The sequence below is a fragment of the Ranitomeya variabilis genome, chromosome 4 (genome assembly GCF_051348905.1).
Source record: "Ranitomeya variabilis isolate aRanVar5 chromosome 4, aRanVar5.hap1, whole genome shotgun sequence".
NCBI classification, from domain to species: Eukaryota; Metazoa; Chordata; class Amphibia; order Anura; family Dendrobatidae; genus Ranitomeya; species Ranitomeya variabilis.
The window spans coordinates 62,098,890-62,119,616 of NC_135235.1; the positions used below are offsets into that span (position 1 = coordinate 62,098,890).

At 44.9% G+C, this 20,727-nt stretch overlaps 1 protein-coding gene across 2 annotated transcripts in view; it reads left to right on the forward strand.

Annotated features, from left to right (window-relative positions):
* LOC143768392 (natural killer cells antigen CD94-like) overlaps window positions 1-20,727 on the forward strand; it is a 90,600-nt gene that overhangs the window by 43,095 nt on the left and 26,778 nt on the right. For both annotated transcript variants that reach the window (XM_077257071.1, XM_077257072.1), the window contains one exon: window positions 10,714-10,865. In XM_077257071.1, the coding sequence (XP_077113186.1) occupies window positions 10,714-10,865 (152 nt within the window). The remainder of the gene's footprint in view (window positions 1-10,713; window positions 10,866-20,727) is intronic.

Sequence of the window (20,727 nt, forward strand, 5' to 3'; positions counted from 1 at the left end):
AGACCTTTCTTGCCTCCAGAGAAAAGACCCCAAAAGTTGGATACAAGCCCCCAACAAATAATAACGGTGAGGTAAGAAGAAAAGACAAACGTAACCCCCGAACCGTCTAACGGCCCGGGGGGAGAATACCAGCCCCCTAGAGCTTCCAGCAAAATCAGGAATCACATTTAGTACAAGCTGGACAAAAAAATAAGAGCAATGCAAATAACCAAAAAACAAGGAAGCAGGACTTAGCTTAATTTTGCAAGAACCATGACCAGCAGACAGGAGCAAACAGAAAGGACTGATTACAACGATGCCAGGCACCAGACTGAGAATTCAGGAAGTTTATATAGCAACACCCCTGGACTAACGACCCAGGTGGGTGCCAAACAGAGGAAAGACAATCCCAGTCATATCACTAGTGACCACAAGAGGGAGCCAAAAAAGTTTAATTCACAACAGCCTATAGTGTGTGTTGATAGGATCAGGATTGCGGTCAGTAAAGTTCCCACATTCCCAGAGCTTGTCCTTATTTTTGGGTTTACTTATCAGGTCAGTTCATGTGTTCTAACCACCAGGATCATAACAGTACAGCAGGCCCGTAAAGTGTTAATGCATCGCAAAAGAGGGATAAGAGAAGCTCTGAGGTTTTTTTTTTCCTCTGCAGTGTGTTTAGCCTCTCTCCTCCCCTTAATCTCTGGGTGGTTCAGGACTCAGCTGCAGATATGGACATTCAAGGTCAGTCCTTTTGTGTGGATCAGCTCGCTACAAGGATACAAAGCATTCAGGATTATGTAGTTCGCAGTCCTATGTCAGAACCTAAAATACCAATTCCTGAGCTGTTCTCTGGAGATAGATCTAGGTTTTTGAATTTCAAAAATAATTGCAAATTGTTTCTTTCTCTGAGACCTCATTCCTCTGGTGACCCTGCTCAGCAAGTTAAATTTATTATTTCTTTGTTACATGGTGACCCTCAAGATTGGGCATTCTCCCTGGCGCCAGGAGATCCTGCATTGCTAAATGTGGATGCGTTTTTTCTGGCGCTTGGATTGCTTTATGAGGAACCTAATCTAGTAGACCAGGCAGAAAAAATTTTGCTGGCTCTCTCTCAGGGTCAGGATGAAGCAGAGGTTTACTGTCTTTACTGTCAGAAATTTAGGAAGTGGTCTGTGCTCACTCAATGGAATGAGTGTGCCCTAGCAGCGATTTTCAGAAAGGGTCTTTCTGAAGCCCTTAAGGATGTTATGGTGGGGTTCCCCACGCCTGCGGGTCTGAATGAGTCTATGTCTTTGGCCATTCAGATTGATCGGTGTTTGCGGGAGCGCAAACCTGTGCACCATCTGGCGGTGTTTTCTGAGCAGAAGCCTGAGTCTATGCAATGTGACAGGATTCTGACCAGAATTGAACGGCAAAATCACAGACGTCAGAATGGGTTGTGCTTTTACTGTGGTGACTCCACTCATGTTATCTCTGATTGTTCTAAGCGCACAAAGAGGTTCGCTAAGTCTGTCACCATTGGTACTGTACAGCCTAAATTCATTTTGTCTGTTACTTTGATTTGCTCTCTGTCATCCTACTCTGTTATGGCTTTTGTGGATTCAGGCGCGGCCCTGAATTTGATGGATTTGTCATTTGCCAGGCGCTGTGGTTTTATTTTGGAGCCATTGCAATTCCCTATTCCACTGAAGGGAATTGATGCTACGCCATTGGCCAAGAATAAGCCTCAGTACTGGACCCAAGTGACTATGTGCATGACTCCTGCACATCAGGAGGTTATTCGCTTTCTGGTGTTACATAATTTGCATGATGTTGTCGTGTTGGGTCTGCCATGGCTGCAGGTTCATAATCCAGTCCTGGATTGGAAAGCAATGTCTGTGTAAAGTTGGGGTTGTCAAGGGGTACATGGCGATGTTCCTTTAGTGTCAATTGCTTCTTCTACTCCTTCTGAAGTCCCTGAATTTTTGTCGAATTACCAGGATGTATTTGATGAGCCCAAATCCAGTGCCCTACCTCCTCATAGGGATTGTGATTGTGCCATAAATTTGATTCCTGGTAGTAAGTTCCCTAAGGGTCGACTTTTTAATTTATCTGTACCAGAACATGCCGCTATGCGGAGCTATATAAAGGAGTCTTTGGAGAAAGGGCATATTCGTCCGTCCTCGTCACCTTTGGGTGCAGGGTTCTTTTTTGTGGCCAAGAAGGATGGTTCTCTGAGACCCTGTATAGATTATCGCCTTCTAAATAAAATCACGGTCAAATTTCAGTACCCTTTGCCTCTGCTGTCCGATCTGTTTGCTCGGATTAGGGGGGCTAGTTGGTTCACCAAGATAGATCTTCGAGGAGCTTATAATCTTGTGCGTATAAAGCAGGGCGATGAATGGAAAACAGCATTTAATACGCCTGAAGGTCATTTTGAGTACTTGGTGATGCCTTTTGGGCTTTCTAATGCCCCTTCCGTGTTTCAGTCCTTCGTGCACGACATCTTCCGAGAGTATCTGGATAGATTTATGATTGTGTACCTGGATGATATTTTGGTCTTTTCTGATGATTGGGAGTCTCATGTGAAGCAGGTCAGGGTGGTGTTTCAGGTCCTGCGTGCCAATGCCTTGTTTGTGAAGGGCTCTAAATGTCTCTTTGGAGTCCAGAAGGTTTCCTTTTTGGGCTTTATTTTTTCCCCTTCTACTATCGAGATGGATCCAGTTAAACTCCAGGCCATCTATGACTGGACTCAACCTACATCGGTGAAGAGCCTTCAGAAGTTCTTGGGCTTTGCTAATTTTTACCGTCGCTTCATCACTAATTTTTCTAGTGTGGTTAAGCCTTTGACGGATTTGACTAAAAAGGGTGCTGATGTGACGAATTGGTCTTCTGCGGCCGTTGAGGCCTTTCAGGAGCTGAAATGTCGGTTTTCTTCAGCTCCTGTCTTGTGTCAGCCTGATGTCTCTCTTCCCTTTCAGGTCGAGGTTAATGCTTCTGAGATTGGAGCAGGGGCTGTCTTGTCACAGAGAAGTTCTGATGGCTCGGTGATGAGACCATGTGCTTTCTTTTCTAGAAAGTTTTCGCCAGCCGAACGGAATTATGATGTTGGTAATCAGGAGTTGTTGGCAATGAAGTGGGCATTCGAGGAGTGGCGACATTGGCTTGAGGGAGCCAAGCATCGCGTGGTGGTCTTGATGGATCACAAGAATTTGATTTATCTCGAGTCTGCCAAGCGGTTAAACCCTAGACAAGCTCGATGGTCGCTGTTTTTCTCCCGTTTTGATTTCGTGGTTTCATACCTTCCGGGCTCAAAGAATGTGAGGGCTGATGCCCTTTCTAGGAGTTTTGTGCCTGACTCTCTTGGAGTTTCTGAACCGGCTGGTATCCTCAGAGAGGGGGTAATCTTGTCTGCCATCTCCCCTGAATTGCGGCGGGTGCTGCAGGAATTTCAGGCCGATAGACCTGACCATTGTCCACCGGAGAGACTGTTTGTCCCGGATAGATGGACCAGTAGAGTTATTTCCGAGGTTCATTCTTTGGTGTTAGCGGGTCATCCTGGGATCTTTGGTACCAGGGATTTGGTGGCTAGGTCCTTTTGGTGGCCTTCTTTGTCGCGGGATGTGCGTTCCTTTGTGCAGTCCTGTGGGATTTGTGTTATGATCCCTAGTGGCTGAGGATCACAAATAGATCAGCAAGTGATTAAACTAAGGATGAGCTCTAGGGAGATGGTAACTGGACTGATCGCAAATCTGAACCTATCCAACACAACTAGAGGTAGCCGGTGAACGTGCCTAAAAAATTCCTAGACGTCTCGAGCCAGCCTGAGGAACTAGCTACCTCTAAAGAGAAAGAAAGACCTCGCTTGCCTCCAGAGAAATAATCCCCAAAGATATAGAAGCCCCCAACAAATATTAACGGTGAAGTAAGAAGAAGGCACATACATAGGGATGAAACCAGATTCAGCAAAAGAGGCCCACTAGTACTAGAAAGCAGAAAATAGAGCAGGGGTCTATGCGATCAATAAAAAACCCTTACAAAATATCCATCCTGAGATTTCAAGAACCCACACACCAACTAACGGTGTGTGGGGAGAAACTCAGCCCACTAGAGCAACCAGCAAGTGAGGGAATTACATTTTAGCAAGCTGGAACAGAAAACATGATAAACACTGCTGATCAAAAAATGAGCAAACAAAACTTAGCCTATCCTGGATGAACTGGGAGCAAGGTAGTCAGAAGGAATCTGAGTAGCACTGATTACATCGACAGCCGGCAACAAGTGGAAGTAAAACAGAGCTATATAGGAACTTCCCAGAGGATAACGAACCAGCTGATAGCCAGAGACCAGCAGGATAACAGACAAAGCCACCAGGGGAAGCCCAAAGCAAAAGTCACACCATACCACCAGTGACCACAAGAGGGAGCCTGAACACAGAGTTCACAACAGATTTGTGCTCGGGCCAAGCCTTGCTGTTATCGTGCCAGTGGATTGCTTTTGCCTTTGCCTGTCCCGAAGAGGCCTTGGACGCATATTTCCATGGATTTTATTTCGGATCTTCCAGTCTCTCAGAGGATGTCTGTCATCTGGGTGGTTTGTGATCGTTTTTCTAAAATGGTCCATTTGGTGCCCTTGCCTAAGTTACCCTCCTCCTCTGTTTTTTCAGAATGTGGTTCGTTTGCATGGTATTCCGGAGAACATTGTGTCTGACAGAGGGTCCCAGTTTGTGTCCAGATTTTGGCGGTCCTTTTGTGCTAAGATGGGCATTGATTTGTCTTTTTCTTCGGCCTTCCATCCTCAGACGAATGGCCAAACCGAACGTACTAATCAGACCTTGGAAACTTATCTGAGATATTTTGTTTCTGCTGATCAGGATGATTGAGTGACTTTTTTGCCATTGGCGGAGTTCGCCCTCAATAATCGGGCTAGTTCCGCTACTTTGGTTTCACCTTTTTTTTGTAATTCTGGTTTTCATCCTCGTTTTTCCTCAGGTCAGGTTGAACCTTCTGACTGTCCTGGGGTGGATTCGGTGGTGGATAGGTTGCAGCAGATTTGGAACCACGTAGTGGACAATTTGATGTTGTCACAGGAGAAGGCTCAGCGCTTTGCTAATCGCCGTCGCTGTGTGGGTCCCCGACTTCGTGTGGGGGATTTGGTATGGTTGTCATCTCGTTATGTTCCTATGAAGGTTTCCTCTCCTAAGTTCAAACCTCGTTTCATCGGTCCTTATAAGATTTCAGAAATCCTCAATCCTGTGTCATTTCGTTTGGACCTCCCAGCATCTTTGTTTGTGTTCCATAGCTCATTGTTGTGGAGGTATGTGGTGCCTGTGGTTCCTTCTGGTGATCCTCCTGCTCCGGTGTTGGTCGAGGGAGAATTGGAGTATGTGGTGGAGAAGATCTTGGATTCTCGTATTTCGAGACGGAAGCTTCAGTACTTGGTTAAATGGAAGGGCTATGGTCAGGAGGATAATTCCTGGGTTGTTGCCTCTGATGTCCATGCTGCCGAATTGGTTCGTGCCTTTCATTTGGCTCGTCCTGATTGGCCTGGGGGCTCTGGTGAGGGTTCGGTGACCCCTCCTCAAGGGGGGGTACTGTTGTGAATTCTGTTCTCGGGCTCCCTCCTGTGGTCATGAGTGGTACTTTGTGAGTTCTGTTCTTGGGCTCCCTCTGGTGGCTTTGAGTGTTACAGCTGGTCTTTAGCTGATCTCCAGCTGCCTCGTTTCCTGCTATGCTTGCTGCCTATTTAACTCCATCTGGACCTTTACTTGTTGCCTGCTGTCGTTGTATTCAGTACTGGTTCAGATCTCTCTGGGACTTCCCTTGTGACCTGTCTCCTCGTGGAGAAGCTAAGTTCATACTAGTCCATTTTTGCTCATTGCTATTTGAAAATGTTTCTCAGTATATTATGAGTTCAGTCCAGCTTGGTTATATGCTATTTGATTGCTAGCTGGAACCTCTGGGGTGCGGAGTTGCGCCCCTCAAATAGTGAGTCGGTGTGGGGGTCTTTTTGTATTCTCTGCGTGGATAACTTTTGTAGTATTTTATACTGACCGCACAGATTCCTTGCTATCTTCTGTCTATTTAGTTATTAGCGGGCCTCATTTGCTAAAACCTGTTTTAATTTCTATGTTTGTGTTTTCCCCTTAACTCACCGTTATTATTTGTGGGGGCTGTCTACACTTTGGGGAAAATTTCTCTGAGGCAAGTGAGGCTTTGTTTCTCTCTAGGGGTAGCTAGTTTCTCAGGCTGTGAACGAGGCGTCTAGGCCGAGTTAGGAACGCTCCACGGCTGCCTATAGTGTGTGTTGATAGGATCAGGATTGCGGTCAGTAAAGTTCCCACATTCCCAGAGCTTGTCCTTATTTTTGGGTTTACTTATCAGGTCAGTTCATGTGTTCTAACCACCAGGATCATAACACCCTTCTGTTCCTTCTTGGATTCTTAGATCTATAGTTCTTTCTCACATACTTGCGGTTATTCTGCTGATGTCCATACTTGTTCCATGTAAAGACTCTGCCCGACTCAAAGTCACTCTAATCACGGATGAACTTATCCCGCTTCCTTTGTTTTATTTCTGTCTGTAAGTTTACCAATTTAATGTCCAATTTTTTATCTATTGCTGTCCATTGGACCTCCGTTAGTCTCGATTTTAGCTCTTCTTTGGTTTTACTCAATTCAAGTTTTGTAGCCTCATAATTCGCCATGTTCTGCTGTAGTACCAATTGGAGCAAATCTTGCGAACATTTCAATAAGATTTTTTCCCACTCTAATACAAAATCATTTAAATCCTCGAAACAAGTTGAAAAAAATAAGAGTCCTGGGGAGATTCCATGCCAGTTGGGCCCATTGGGGTTTATGGCAATATATAACCATGAAGCAGATATTCAGAGAGACACGCTGTTACAGCTAGCAGAATGCACCAAGTAAATATAGCTGTTTATTATAAATGGTGCTTTCGCAGCCCGGGGTCCACCCTGCAGGAGGAACCTGCTGCTAGTGAATGGTAGCACTGTTTGGCGGTATAGACTAGCTCTGTTACTTCACAGCGTAGCTGTGAGAGGAAAGCACTGTGCCCTGTTAGCCTCACAGGAGCACAAGCTTGCTGCCGAATTGATAGCAGTCAGTGGTTATGCACACAGGCAATCTCCTCACCGGAGGTGCCGGAATTCTAGGGGCTTATTTCAGCCGGGTCCCTGAATACATACATACAATCTCCTCACCGGAGGTGCTGGTATTCTAGGGGCTTATTTCAGCCGGGTCCCTGAATCCATTCATACATAACCACACTGGCACAAAGCACACATTCGGATTGATACTAGCTCATGGCCGTGCGGCCATGCGAGCCTTTTATAGCTGCAGCAAGTACAAGACCTTCCTAGAAGGACCAATGAGAGGCTGCCACAGAGCCTGAGCACCTTCAGGACCTTCCTGGAGAACCAATGGGCTTTGCTGCAGTATCCAAGCATGTGACCCTCGATCTCCAATGAGAGATCGTACCCTGGGCATGATCAGAAGGAGAAAAGCAGGACTTAGTCTCAAAAGCATCTGCTCGCCGCTGCCCAGCACTGGCTTCAATGGCAGAAGCTGGAAAAGCAGCAGTAACCCTTTGTACAGAGTCAGACTGAGCGAGACGCTGGGACCGACATCTCCGCTGCGCAGACTCCACTGAGGCAGGAGATGAATGGGAGACCACAGCGGAGATGGCCCGAGATTCCCACTGTGCAGAGGCGGAAACTCGACCCCTAACACATGGACCTTTTACTGAGCCTTACAGATTCTATGGGGGATGCAGTGGATTCTGGCCTTTCTCCAGTTAAACCTTTTATGGGGGTTAGATCTACTTTTGTACCACCTGTCTTCCCGGGTAGCCCCATAGACATCTTTGAGGCACATGTCAGTAAGGACATGGAAGCTTTAATATATCGTGCATTACCCTCTAATCTTAGTTCTGCTGAATCTCGTGCCTTGAAGGAAATCCAGGGTTGGTCAGACACGGTGGTGCGCCCAGCTGATAAAGAGGGCAACATTGTGCTCTTATCCAAAGAGTATTATATGGCAGAAGCAATTAGACAGCTTTCGGATACTGTTACATATAGGAAATAGGGGTTGAGGTTTAACAATGAATTGCGTACTTTCTTGAGGCGGTATGTCGAAAAGGGGGTCTTGTCAAGAAAACAAGCAGAGAAGTTGATATTTGATTTCCCTAATAAACCATGCTGGTACCATGTCCCTAAAGTGCACAAAAGTTTGATTAGTCCGCCGGGTCGTCCAATAGATTCGGGGGTGGGGTCAGTCACGGAATCCCTATCCAGGTATTTAGACTGCCTTTTGAGACCATTATTGCGGGATGTACTTTCATATGTGAAGGACATTAAAGATTTCTTACGTAACATTAGGGGTTTTCAATGGCAGGAAGGTTTAAATTTGACCTCCATAGATGTTGAGAGTCTTTATACCCGGATTCCTCAAAGCATGGGGGTAGCGGCGATCAGGGAAGATTTGTTGCACACACCTACAGATGGGGGCACAATTGATTTTATTTGTGAAGCTTTGTCTTTTGTTCTCAGCCATAATGCTTTTCGATTTGATGATTCATGGTATATACAGGAGGAAGGTACTGCCATGGGCACATCGGTCTCCTGTACTCTGGTTAATCTTTTCTAGTGGTTTTTGAGGAGAGATTCATCTATTCTATGAATAACCCATTTTTGAAGTATATCAAGCTCTATATAAGGTATGTCAATGATATCTTTGTGGTTTGGGATGGCGCTCAGGATGTTTTTGTACAATTTGTAGAGTATTTGGGGTGCATTAATACAATGAACATGCAGTTCACATCACGTTTTGGGGGTGCGGTTTTAGAGTTTTTGGATGTTAAAGTAGAAATAAAAGAGGGTGTTGTTCACACTGGAGTTTTTTGAAAACCGACCTCTTCTAATTCTCTACTTCATTATGATAGCGCTCATCCGCAGTACACGAAGCACTCTTTACCTTAGAGTCAGTTTCTTAGAGTAAGAAGGGTAAACAGCACATTGTCAGGTTTTAAAGAGCAGTCTTTGGAACTACACAAGCGGTTTCAGAATTGAGGTTATCCACATTCTGTTTTGGATGCAGCTTTGGCAAGGGGAGAGAATAATGTTGAAAACCTCTCTTCTAATAGCTTGTCAGATAAAGGAAAGGACATGGAGGGTGAAAAACGATTTATCTTTTCCTTTAAATTTGGCCCCATGGATAATGTAATTAAGTCAGTGATCAGAAAAAATTTGAGCAGGGACAGTGACCTAAAGGATAGAGCTGGCAATGGTCCTCTTTTTGCTAGCCGCCGTGGTAAAAACATAAGAGATTTATTGGTGCACAATCAGGTACGATCTAAAAGTAGTAATTGGTTAACAGAGGGTGTTCCTAAAGGTAATTTCAAGTGTGGGCAGTGTAACTTTTGTTCTTTTCACCTGATTGGTAGAACTTGCAAAACTTGCCCCGTTGATCATGTGGTGCGCGATTTTATTTCTTGTAAAACCACACATGTGGTGTATGCCATATTGTGCCCTTGAGGTTTTAAGTATATAGGTAAATCTTTTTGTCCTCTTTTTGTACGCATAAGGGAACACTTTAATTCGGTTCACACAGGGAAGGGTGTCCCCTGTCTCTTTAGTCACGTTAGACAGTTGCATAACGACGATACAAGGTCACTCGTATTTGTGGGTTTGGAAAGAGTGTTTTTACCGCAACGAGGCGGTGATTTAAACAGGCTCCTTCTAAGGAGAGAGGCGACATGAATACTGCGCACGAACGCATTGGGCCCAATGGGTCTTAATGAGAAAATTGATATGTCGGTCTTTCTATAAGTTTTCCTGCCAAAAATGTTTAATATTTATTTGCCTCCTGTTTTTGATTCCTGCTGATTCGTTTGTGTTCTTTTTAATATGTGGTTATTAATATTTTATGTTTTTGTTCTTTGACTAATGTTCTTTTTTTCACATTTTGTGTAAGGGGAGTTGTCTTGTATGATGTCATTGCAGGGGAGGGATTACATTTGTATAAATGATTACCTCATTTCCCTTTTTGGCATCGGGATCTGTGGAAGCGCGGTGTGCGCGAAACAGCTGTCATCCTGTGGTCAACATGATCTCCCTGTCCATATCGCAAATGTCCTAATAAAGACTGAATTGTTTCATCGGGCTTGGTGAGTGCAAACCATTTTTTTCTTTTTTTTCTGGAATAGTGATAGTGGAAGCTAAAGTACATCACATAGGTCTGGTTTACTGGTCAACTTCTGGACCTTCTTGTTTCAACATAAGCTGTACAAATGGTTTGATGGGGAAGTGACCTAATATTGGATCTGTGGCTCATGACTAATATAAGTAGACAACCACATCTCTGCTGATTATGAGAAGCTTGAGTAACTGTAACAGGTAAATTCATTATTCTTCTATTTTCATATAGAAGCCACTCAAAGGAAACAGAGTTCTGTTTTTTTATGACCCACCATGTGTATGCCAAATAAAGAGGTTACAAGTTATACAGAAGTAATAAAGTAATATAAAATGCAGAAAAAAAGAGAAGCAAAAATTACCGCAGTAAGAAAATACTGTATATATTATGTATTAGAAATAATTTTTCATTTCTTTTTTCATTTCTCTGTTCCACCTTTCATCTATAAATAATGATCAGGAACCACAAGTGAACTTTCTAAGAATTCTATTAAACTTGCAAGATAGATAAGTTTCTTATCTTCTCATCATTCTTTCTTTTAGAATGTAAACTTTGTCCTGTGGACTGGAAGCTCTTTCAGGAAAACTGTTACTTTATTTCTACAAATAATCAAATTAAAAATTGGAAGGAAAGTCAGGCCTTCTGTAGCGAGATGAATTCTCATCTTATGGTATTAGAGAATCAAGTGCAAGTGGTAAGTTTATGGAAAACTAGAGAGATATGCCCGATGCCAGTTTTTAGTAATCTTCTGTGTGATCAACAAAATGTCAAGATTACCTTGATTAGAGAATCACTTGTGTCCTGACTCCTATCCTATCTTCTTCCCTCCTTTTGGTCACATCTGTCCTATATGTTACAAAAAATGCTCCATACAGCCAAAATAATAATACAAATATCTGCAACTATTGAAAGAAATGCAAGTGTACTATCACCCCATTCTCTCAGGACTCTTTAAGACCCTCAGTGAGCATACATTTTATACCTATCCTGTAAATTTGGATGTATTTAGTGATGAAACCCCTTTACACATCTTTTAAGATTTGATAAGATAAACATTAATAAACTTTACATTCTAATGTTAGAAGATAATGAGTATATAGACAGGGCCGGCACCAGGTTTTCATGGGCTCTGGGCGAAAGAGTCTCAGTGGTCCCCTTAAACACATACCACGATTCATGATGCACAGATATGACAGAGAAATTTAGGTATACTACACAGGGGCCGATCCTGTCCCTTTATACTTCACATATGCAGATATGCACACACACAATATGCAGACATGCACACACAATACACTGACATGCATACACATACAGTATACAGACATGCAGACACACAATACGCAGACATGCAGACATACAATACACAGACATGCACATACATACAGTACGCAGACATGCACACACACGATACTCAGACATGCATACACATACAGTACACAAACATTCACACACACAATACACAGATTCACAGAAAAAAATCCCCTGTGTTGGTTGAATAAAATACCTTTTATTTCTTATTATATTAAAATCCAAAAAATTGGTGCACTAACAAAAACCATCACCATAACAGCAACATACCATAGAAAAGACCAGGGTGGTGCCTATCCCTGTACTCCACTACTTGCACCCTACCTGCCTGCGGAGGTTGGCACCCTATATTCCTGCGCAATTGGCGCCCCCGCTCCTCGTCGGCTATCCCTCCTACCCCTGTTGGGCCCTGATAGGACAGGATAGAAAATTAATGCCAATCATAGCAGATCACCCATCATCAATGTTCAAATTATTAGAAATATTGATAAAGTGGCAGGTTTCTATCTGCAACTATCCTGCCCCTGCCTAACTGCGGGGGTTGGCACCCTATTATGATACGACAGTGGCGCCCCCACTCCTCGACGGCTAGCCTCTATCCTGTCCCCTATCAGACAGTTGAGGGAAAAAGTAGTTTTTCATTAAAGTGCTGTAGTGCTTTAAAGATATCCCAAAACACTCCACAGGATTATACATGTAAATCCGGATCCCCTTAATAACAACATTCACAGCGCATGTATACCAGACACAAAAACAGCTTGGTGTTTACCACTTCCAAATATCAGATCTAGCACAGCGCCAGATCGCTATGGTGCACTGCTACAGTTTGATGTTACACACTTTCAAATATCTAATCTAGTGCACAGCCTGATCCCCCTGGTGCATTAGTAGGTATAGTCCATAATCCCTTAGTATACCCGCTGTCTTGAGATACCGAAAAAATCCTTTGAACACAATGGCATCATTCACATTATACAACTATAGGTATATCCCTTATAGCCTCCATTCACATTATGTACCCATAAGTATATCCCTTGAGCACTCGACGCGTTTCCCCTCACAAATTATATGAGGTTCATCAGGAGCAACAATTTGTTATCAAAGGGTTACTTAGCTCTTATCTTCAATATTGGTGTGTTTTAACCATTTATACAGCTCGGCATTCCAGGACGGGTCCCCTTTTGATATGATGCCTCGAAGAAAGTGCCGAAGTGCATGCGCTTTATACCTTCCGTACTCCTCACTATTATCACCTGGTGGCTCGGCGTGCCTATCAACCTAGACATCTGGTTATCTTATTTGTGTTCCAAATGTATCCCGTGGTCCTGATCATATGACCATAGGACCTGACGTGTATCTAAAGATATCGCGCACTTGCGCAGATACCACTGCGTTCCACAAGTGAGTTCCATTTTCTGCGCCTGCGTGCTCTTCTCCGTGCCCCATAGTGAGAAGGTCATTTGTGCTAATGCGCACGCGTCATCACTATGGCAACCGGAGAGACCATCTTATATATAGCTGCTGCGCCTGCGCTGTTCCTTCAATGGAAGCGCCGAACTCATCGATGTGCATGCTTCATCATTAAGGCCACTTGGATACCATATATTGTAAATCTCGTAAGAAATGTATACAGTACCCATGTATTATAAAGGCAGCTATAGCTACTACGCTTGGTATCAACATGCATGTACTTTGGTCATTATATCATTATACAAACGCATAGAGAGTTCAGATTTAGCACACTGCTTATATGCATTCTTTTATACTTACTCCATATACTATTATTAAAATGCCATCCAGGGTTGGTATAACCATTCATCTCAAAGTGCCTCTTGCCATATGGCCATATAATAGTTCCATAAGTATCTTTTGGAAATTGGGTATCTATCCTCCCCATTTCCATTATATAACTGACACATACATATAATCATATCAGCGCATGTCACCATCTCATTCTCATATCAGAAATTAAGCCTTCACCAGATAAATACAAATATAATATCCTAAAATTAGGAAGGATAAATTTACACTACATTTAACCCATTCGGGTCGATACTGCAGGCCAACTCTTTAACCAATATTTCATCAACAGGGAATAATTCATAAAAAACAACCAAAGTTCATCTGTTCATTTAGCCCCTTTGGGGATACAGTATCCAGTCGATGGATCCATTTGACCTCCTTCCTTAAAATGTTTCTATCCCAGTTACCACCTCGGACCGATGGAGCCACCACTTCCACAACGCAGAAAGAGAAGGAACCAAGGTCACCCTGGTGTACCTCCCCGACATGCCTAGATATAGGAGTATCCCTGGCATGTCTAATGTCACCCAGGTGATCCCCTATCCTTCTCCTCAATTCCCTTTTAGTTTTTCCAATGTAGTTTTTTTGGCAGGTACACTTAAATAAATATACCAAACCACGCGTTTTGCAATTGGCAAAATGTCTGGTCTCAAAAATTTGACCTGTACTTGCACTAGAGAAGATGTTTCCTGTTGAAATAAAGCCACAAAAGGAACAACCCCCACATCGAAAGGTGCCCATCTGTCTTTTATCAAGCCAAGTGCCACTCTTTTTTGGGGGGGTAAAGGTACTATGCACAAGTTGATCCCTAATGGACCTCCCCCTCTTGTATGTAATCATGGGTGTTACAGGCAAAAATTCTTTGATGTCTGTATCTGCCAGCAGGATGTCCCAGTACCTTCCAATAATATCCCTTACTTCCCGGGAGCAGTCATCAAAGTTACCAATGAGTCTCACAATAGAGTCAGTTTGTTCCCTGATCTTAGGTTGTAGGAGGCTAGTTCTTGGGATTTTTTCCACATGCTTAAATGTTTCCCGAAGAATGTTATTGGGGTAGCCCCTTTCCCGGAATCTATCCCTTAGATTCCGAGTCTCCACATAAAAGGACGAGTCTGAGGAGCAATTTCTCCTAGCCCTCATGTATTGACTAGGGTTGAGCGACTTTCATTTTTTTAAGATCGAGTAGGGTTTTGGGAAACCCGATTTTGTCCAGAGTCGAGTCGAGTGCAGTCGGCCGATTATCGCTAAAAGTCGGGGATCGACCGAAACACGAAACCCAATGCAAGTCAATGGGGAAGCATAGTCGGCAGTGAGTGGAGGCCAGGAAAACACCTACAGTGCCCATTTTAATGCCAAAAACATCCATTCTTGTTTCTGAAGCTTGCCAATCTTAATTAACTGTATAATAATAGTTGGGCATAGGGAATTGGGGGAAAGTTGTGGGGGGAGTAGGGCTGGCTCAAGTTTTTCGTGGGCCCAGGAAATGCGGACTACGTCACGGCGGTGTTGCAGGGAAAGGTAAGTATTTAAAAGTTGCAAGTGCTGTGATCCTGAGCAAGCAGGGGGGGCCCACTCGTTCGCATTGCCACTGGCACAGGGCCCCTCAAAGTACGGCGGTGTGTTTGCATGGCGGGGGCGCCTCCCACCAGCAGCGACACTTTTGCGTACTCTGAGGGGCCCTGTGCCAGTGACGTCGCCAACGAGTATGCCCCCCCACCTGATGAAGGAACCTGCACTTTCATCTGCACCTTCCTCTTTGTCCCTGTGTAAGGTGGTATAACATGCGGGAAGGGGAACCTTACTTTCAGCAGGGACAGATTCTGGCTGTGTAGAGTACAAGGGGAATGTAGTGGTCTAGGTCAATGTACCAGCAGACTCATTTAGCAGTGGCTGGGCAATGGGCAGGATGAGGAGGAAACAGATATAGGGCCAAAGAATAAAGTAGGCTACATGCAGTTCAAAATTGGTAACAGGACTAAACAGGCGGCATTGCTTTGTTCAGTGGAGTAGCAAACCCAAGAGCAGCAGACACTGTTTCAAGGGCCTAACCACACTAGTAGGCCAAATGCAGTTTAATATCTGATAGTATAGGGCGAAAGCCAGAATGTGGAAGCTCAGCTTTGTTCAGTTGAGGACAACACCAGGGAGGGGCAGACACCTTTAGTAGGCCGGAAAAGCCTATTGCATTTTTTAAAATGGTAATTTGGAGCAGAAGGTTGAAGCTCAGCTTTATTTAGTTGAGGGCAACACCAGGGAGGGGCAGAAGCCGTTAGTAGGCCCTAACCACCATTTTTTTTTTTTTTAAAACCACTTAATGAGAGCCGGAAGGTTGAAGCTCAGCTTTATTTAGTTGAGGACAACACCAGGGAGGGGCAGAAGCCGTTAGTAGGCCCTAACCACCATTTTTTTTTTAAAACCACATAATGAGAGCCGGAAGGTTGAAGCTCAGCTTTATTTAGTTGAGGACAACACCAGGGAGGGGCAGAAGCCGTTAGTAGGCCCTAACCACCATTTTTTTTTTAAAACCACTTAATGAGAGCCGGAAGGTTGAAGCTCAGCTTTATTTAGTTGAGGACAACACCAGGGAGGGGCAGAAGCCGTTAGTAGGCCCTAACCACCATTTTTTTTTTTTTTAAAACCACATAATGAGAGCCGGAAGGTTGAAGCTCAGCTTTATTTAGTTGAGGACAACACCAGGGAGGGGCAGAAGCCGTTAGTAGGCCCTAACCACCATTTTTTTTTTTAAAACCACATAATGAGAGCCGGAAGGTTGAAGCTCAGCTTTATTTAGTTGAGGGCAACACCAGGGAGGGGCAGAAGCCGTTAGTAGGCCCTAACCACCATTTTTTTTTTAAAACCACATAATGAGAGCCGGAAGGTTGAAGCTCAGCTTTATTTAGTTGAGGACAACACCAGGGAGGGGCAGAAGCCGTTAGTAGGCCCTAACCACCATTTTTTTTTTAAAACCACTTAATGAGAGCCGTAAGGTTGAAGCTCAGCTTTATTTAGTTGAGGACAACACCAGGGAGGGGCAGAAGCCGTTAGTAGGCCCTAACCACCATTTTTTTTTTTAAAACCACATAATGAGAGCCGGAAGGTTGAAGCTCAGCTTTATTTAGTTGAGGACAACACCAGGGAGGGGCAGAAGCCGTTAGTAGGCCCTAACCACCATTTTTTTTTTTAAAACCACATAATGAGAGCCGGAAGGTTGAAGCTCAGCTTTATTTAGTTGAGGACAACACCAGGGAGGGGCAGAAGCCGTTAGTAGGCCCTAACCACCATTTTTTTTTTTTTTAAAACCACTTAATGAGAGCCGGAAGGTTGAAGCTCAGCTTTATTTAGTTGAGGACAACACCAGGGAGGGGCAGAAGCCGTTAGTAGGCCCTAACCACCATTTTTTTTTTTAAAACCACATAATGAGAGCCGGAAGGTTGAAGCTCAGCTTTATTTAGTTGAGGACAACACCAGGGAGGGGCAGAAGCCGTTAGTAGGCCCTAACCACCATTTTTTTTTTTTTTAAAACCACTTAATGAGAGCCGGAAGGTTGAAGCTCAGCTTTATTTAGTTGAGGACAACACCAGGGAGGGGCAGAAGCCGTTAGTAGGCCCTAACCACCATTTTTTTTTTTAAAACCACATAATGAGAGCCGGAAGGTTGAAGCTCAGCTTTATTTAGTTGAGGGCAACACCAGGGAGGGGCAGAAGCCGTTAGTAGGCCCTAACCAAAGTTGAAGGCCAAATGCAGTTTAATTTCTGATACTATAGGCCGAAAGCCAGAAGGTGGAAGTTCCGATTTAGACAGTGGAGGACAATTTGAATTAGGGACTGCAGACAGACTTAGTAGGCTGTCCCCTGTGGACCATGCATCCACCACATTAACCCATTGCGCCGTAATGGACACGTAATCTTCCGTGGCCATGCCTACAGGTCCATGCGTCTGTTGTCAGGTGCACCTTTGTACTCACAGATTGCCAGAGTGCATGGACAATGCGGTCTTCTACATGCTGGTGGAGGGTTGGGATGGCTTTTCTCGCAAAAGAAGTGTCGACTGGTTAGCTTGTAGCGTGGTACAGCGTAGTCCATCATGGCCTTATTAATAGTAAATAAAATATATAACTAGGCTCTATGAACTTTTAAATAGGTTCCAGGGGTACACGGGCAGCATTGGTGTGGTCAGTGGAGGAGTATTGCAAGTAGGGGCTGCAGACAGGCTATCAAAGGCCTAAAATAACAAACAGTAGGCAGTCATGGCAGTTTTACATCGGTTACATGGATACACAGGCAGGCACTCCAGGCAGCATTGTGCTCAGTGGAGGAGTATTGCAAGTAGGGGCCGCAGACAGGCTATCAAAGGCCTAAAATAACAAACAGTAGGCAGTCATGGCAGTTTTACATCGGTTACATGGATACACAGGCAGGCACTCCAGGCAGCATTGTGGTCAGTGGAGGAGTATTGCAAGTAGGGGCCGCAGACAGGCTATCAAAGGCCTAAAATAACAAACAGTAGGCAGTCATGGCAGTTTTACATCGGTTACATGGATACACAGGCAGCTAGGTGGTGAGTGGAGGAGTATTTAAAGTAAGGACCGCAGACAGGCTATCAAAGGCCTAACATAACAAACAATAGGCTCATGGCAGTTTTACAGCGGTTACATGGATACACGGGCAGGCAGCTTGGTGGTGAGTGGAGGAGTATTTAAAGTATGGACCGCAGACAGGCTTCGAAGGCCTAACACAATAAAATGGGCTGGCTGTAGGCACTTTAAAATTGGTTCCAGGGGTACACGGGCAGCAGTGGTCTGGTCAGTGGAGGCCTAGTGGAAGTATGGACCGCAGACAGGCTTCGAAGGCCTAACACAATAAAATGGGCTGGCTGTAGGCACTTTAAAATTGGTTCCAGGGGTACACGGGCAGCAGTGGTCTGGTCAGTGGAGGCCTAGTGGAAGTATGGACCGCAGACAGGCTTCGAAGGCCTAACACAATAAAATGGGCTGGCTGTAGGCACTTTAAAATTGGTTCCAGGGGTACACGGGCAGCAGTGGTCTGGTCAGTGGAGGACTAGTGGAAGTATGGACCGCAGACAGGCTTCGAAGGCCTAACACAATAAAATGGGCTGGCTGTAGGCACTTTAAAATTGGTTCCAGGGGTACACGGGCAGCAGTGGTCTGGTCAGTGGAGGACTAGTGGAAGTATGGACCGCAGACAGGCTTCGAAGGCCTAACACAATAAAATGGGCTGGCTGTAGGCACTTTAAAATTGGTTCCAGGGGTACACGGGCAGCAGTGGTCTGGTCAGTGGAGGCCTAGTGGAAGTATGGACCGCAGACAGGCTTCGAAGGCCTAACACAATAAAATGGGCTGGCTGTAGGCACTTTAAAATTGGTTCCAGGGGTACACGGGCAGCAGTGGTCTGGTCAGTGGAGGACTAGTGGAAGGAGGGAGCGCAGAAAGGCTTCAAAGGCCTAAAATAACAAACAATAGGCTCATGGCAGTTTTACAGCGGTTACATGGATACACGGGCAGGCAGCTTGGTGGTCAGTGGAGGAGTAGGGACCGCAGACAGGCTATCAAAGGCCTAAAATAACAAACAATAGGCTCATGGCAGTTTTACAGCGGTTACATGGATACACGGGCAGGCAGCTTGGTGCTGAGTGGAGGAGTAGTGCAAGGAGTGTCTGTCCCAGTACTCCCAAAATATAAATAGATGTTAATGTCTCGCAAAACAACCAAAACAAAAAAAAAGATGGCATACTTAGGTACAGGGGTGGGCTCATCTGCTGTGTTTCTGACATAGTAATTTGGCAGTAACTATTTAATGGTGCCAATATAGGACACAGACACAGACTACTTTAAGTTGCATCATAGATGTCTACAAATTTGTATTGTCAGTGCCAGACATTGAATGATGTCAGCGAATAGACTAAAGATTGGTGGAGCTGTGCGACATAATTTTGCACGTAGTAGAGCCCAGTTTGAGCTGGGGTAGGGGGGAACTCTCTTGAGGCCGGCGGGACCGCCCCAGGGCCACTCATGTTACAACGGTGTGTCTGACGTTGGGTGCGCACCACCACCGCCAGAGACACTACATTGTACTATGAGGGACCCAGTAGCAATGCCGTCAACCAAAAGCGAGCACACCCACCTCTTCAGACAAACAGCAGTCTCACGGGTGCTTGCGCCAAGTCGCGATACCACGGCCCCGTGTGGGGAGTTTGGCCATTTAGGGAGGTGTAAACATGTCGTATGCTGTACAATCTGCAGCAGCAAATTAGACATTAGAAAAGTAATTCACAGGCAAGAGCTTTTCATAGGAAAGCTAGGTGTCGGCCGGGCAAGGTGGGGCAAAAGATTTTGAAATCCAGTTGTGGTTCATTTTAATGAATGTTAGATCGTCAACATTTTGGGTAGCCAGACGAGTCCTTTTTTCGGTTAATATTGACCCTGCAGCACTGAATACTCTTTCTGATAGGACACTTGCTGCCGGGCAAGCAAGCTCCTGCAATGCATATTCTGCCAATTCTGGCCAGGTGTCTAATTTGGAGGCCCAGTAATCAAATGGGAATGACGGTTGAGGGAGAACATCGATAAGGGATGAAAAATAGTTAGTAACCATACTGGACAAATGTTGTCTCCTGTCACTTTCAATTGATGCAGCAGTACCTGTCCTGTCTGCGGTCATAGCAAAATCACTCCACAACCTGGTCAGAAAACCCCTCTGTCCAACGCCACTTCTGATGTGTGCACCCCTAACACTCCTAGTCTGCTGCCCCCTGGAGCTCGTGTGAGAACGATCACGTGCGCTGTGTGCTGGGAATGCCTGAAGCAAACGGTCAACAAGAGTTGATTGTTTGGTTGCTAATATTAGTTCCAAGTTCTCATGTGGCATAATATTTTGCAATTTGCCTTTATAGCGTGGATCAAGGAGGCAGGCCAACCAGTAATCGTCATCGTTCATCATTTTCGTAATGCGTGTGTCCCTTTGTAGGATACGTAAGGCATAATCCGCCATGTGGGCCAAAGTTCCACTTGTCAAATCTCCGGTTGTGATTGGTTGAGGGGCAGTTGCAGGCAAATCTACGTCACTTGTGTCCCTCAAAAAACCAGAACCCGGCCGTGACACGCAACCAATTTCCTGTGCCCCCGTGAAAGTTTCCGCATTAAAAATATACTCATCCCCATCATCCTCCTCGTCCTCCACCTCCTCTTCGCCCGCTACCTCGTCCTGTACACTGCCCTGACCAGACAATGGCTGACTGTCATCAAGGCTTCCCTCTTCCTCTGGTGCAGACGCCTGCTCCTTTATGTGCGTCAAACTTTGCATCAGCAGACGCATTAGGGGGATGCTCATGCTTATTACGGCGTTGTCTGCACTAACCAGCCGTGTGCATTCCTCAAAACACTGAAGGACTTGACACATGTCTTGTATCTTCGACCACTGCACACC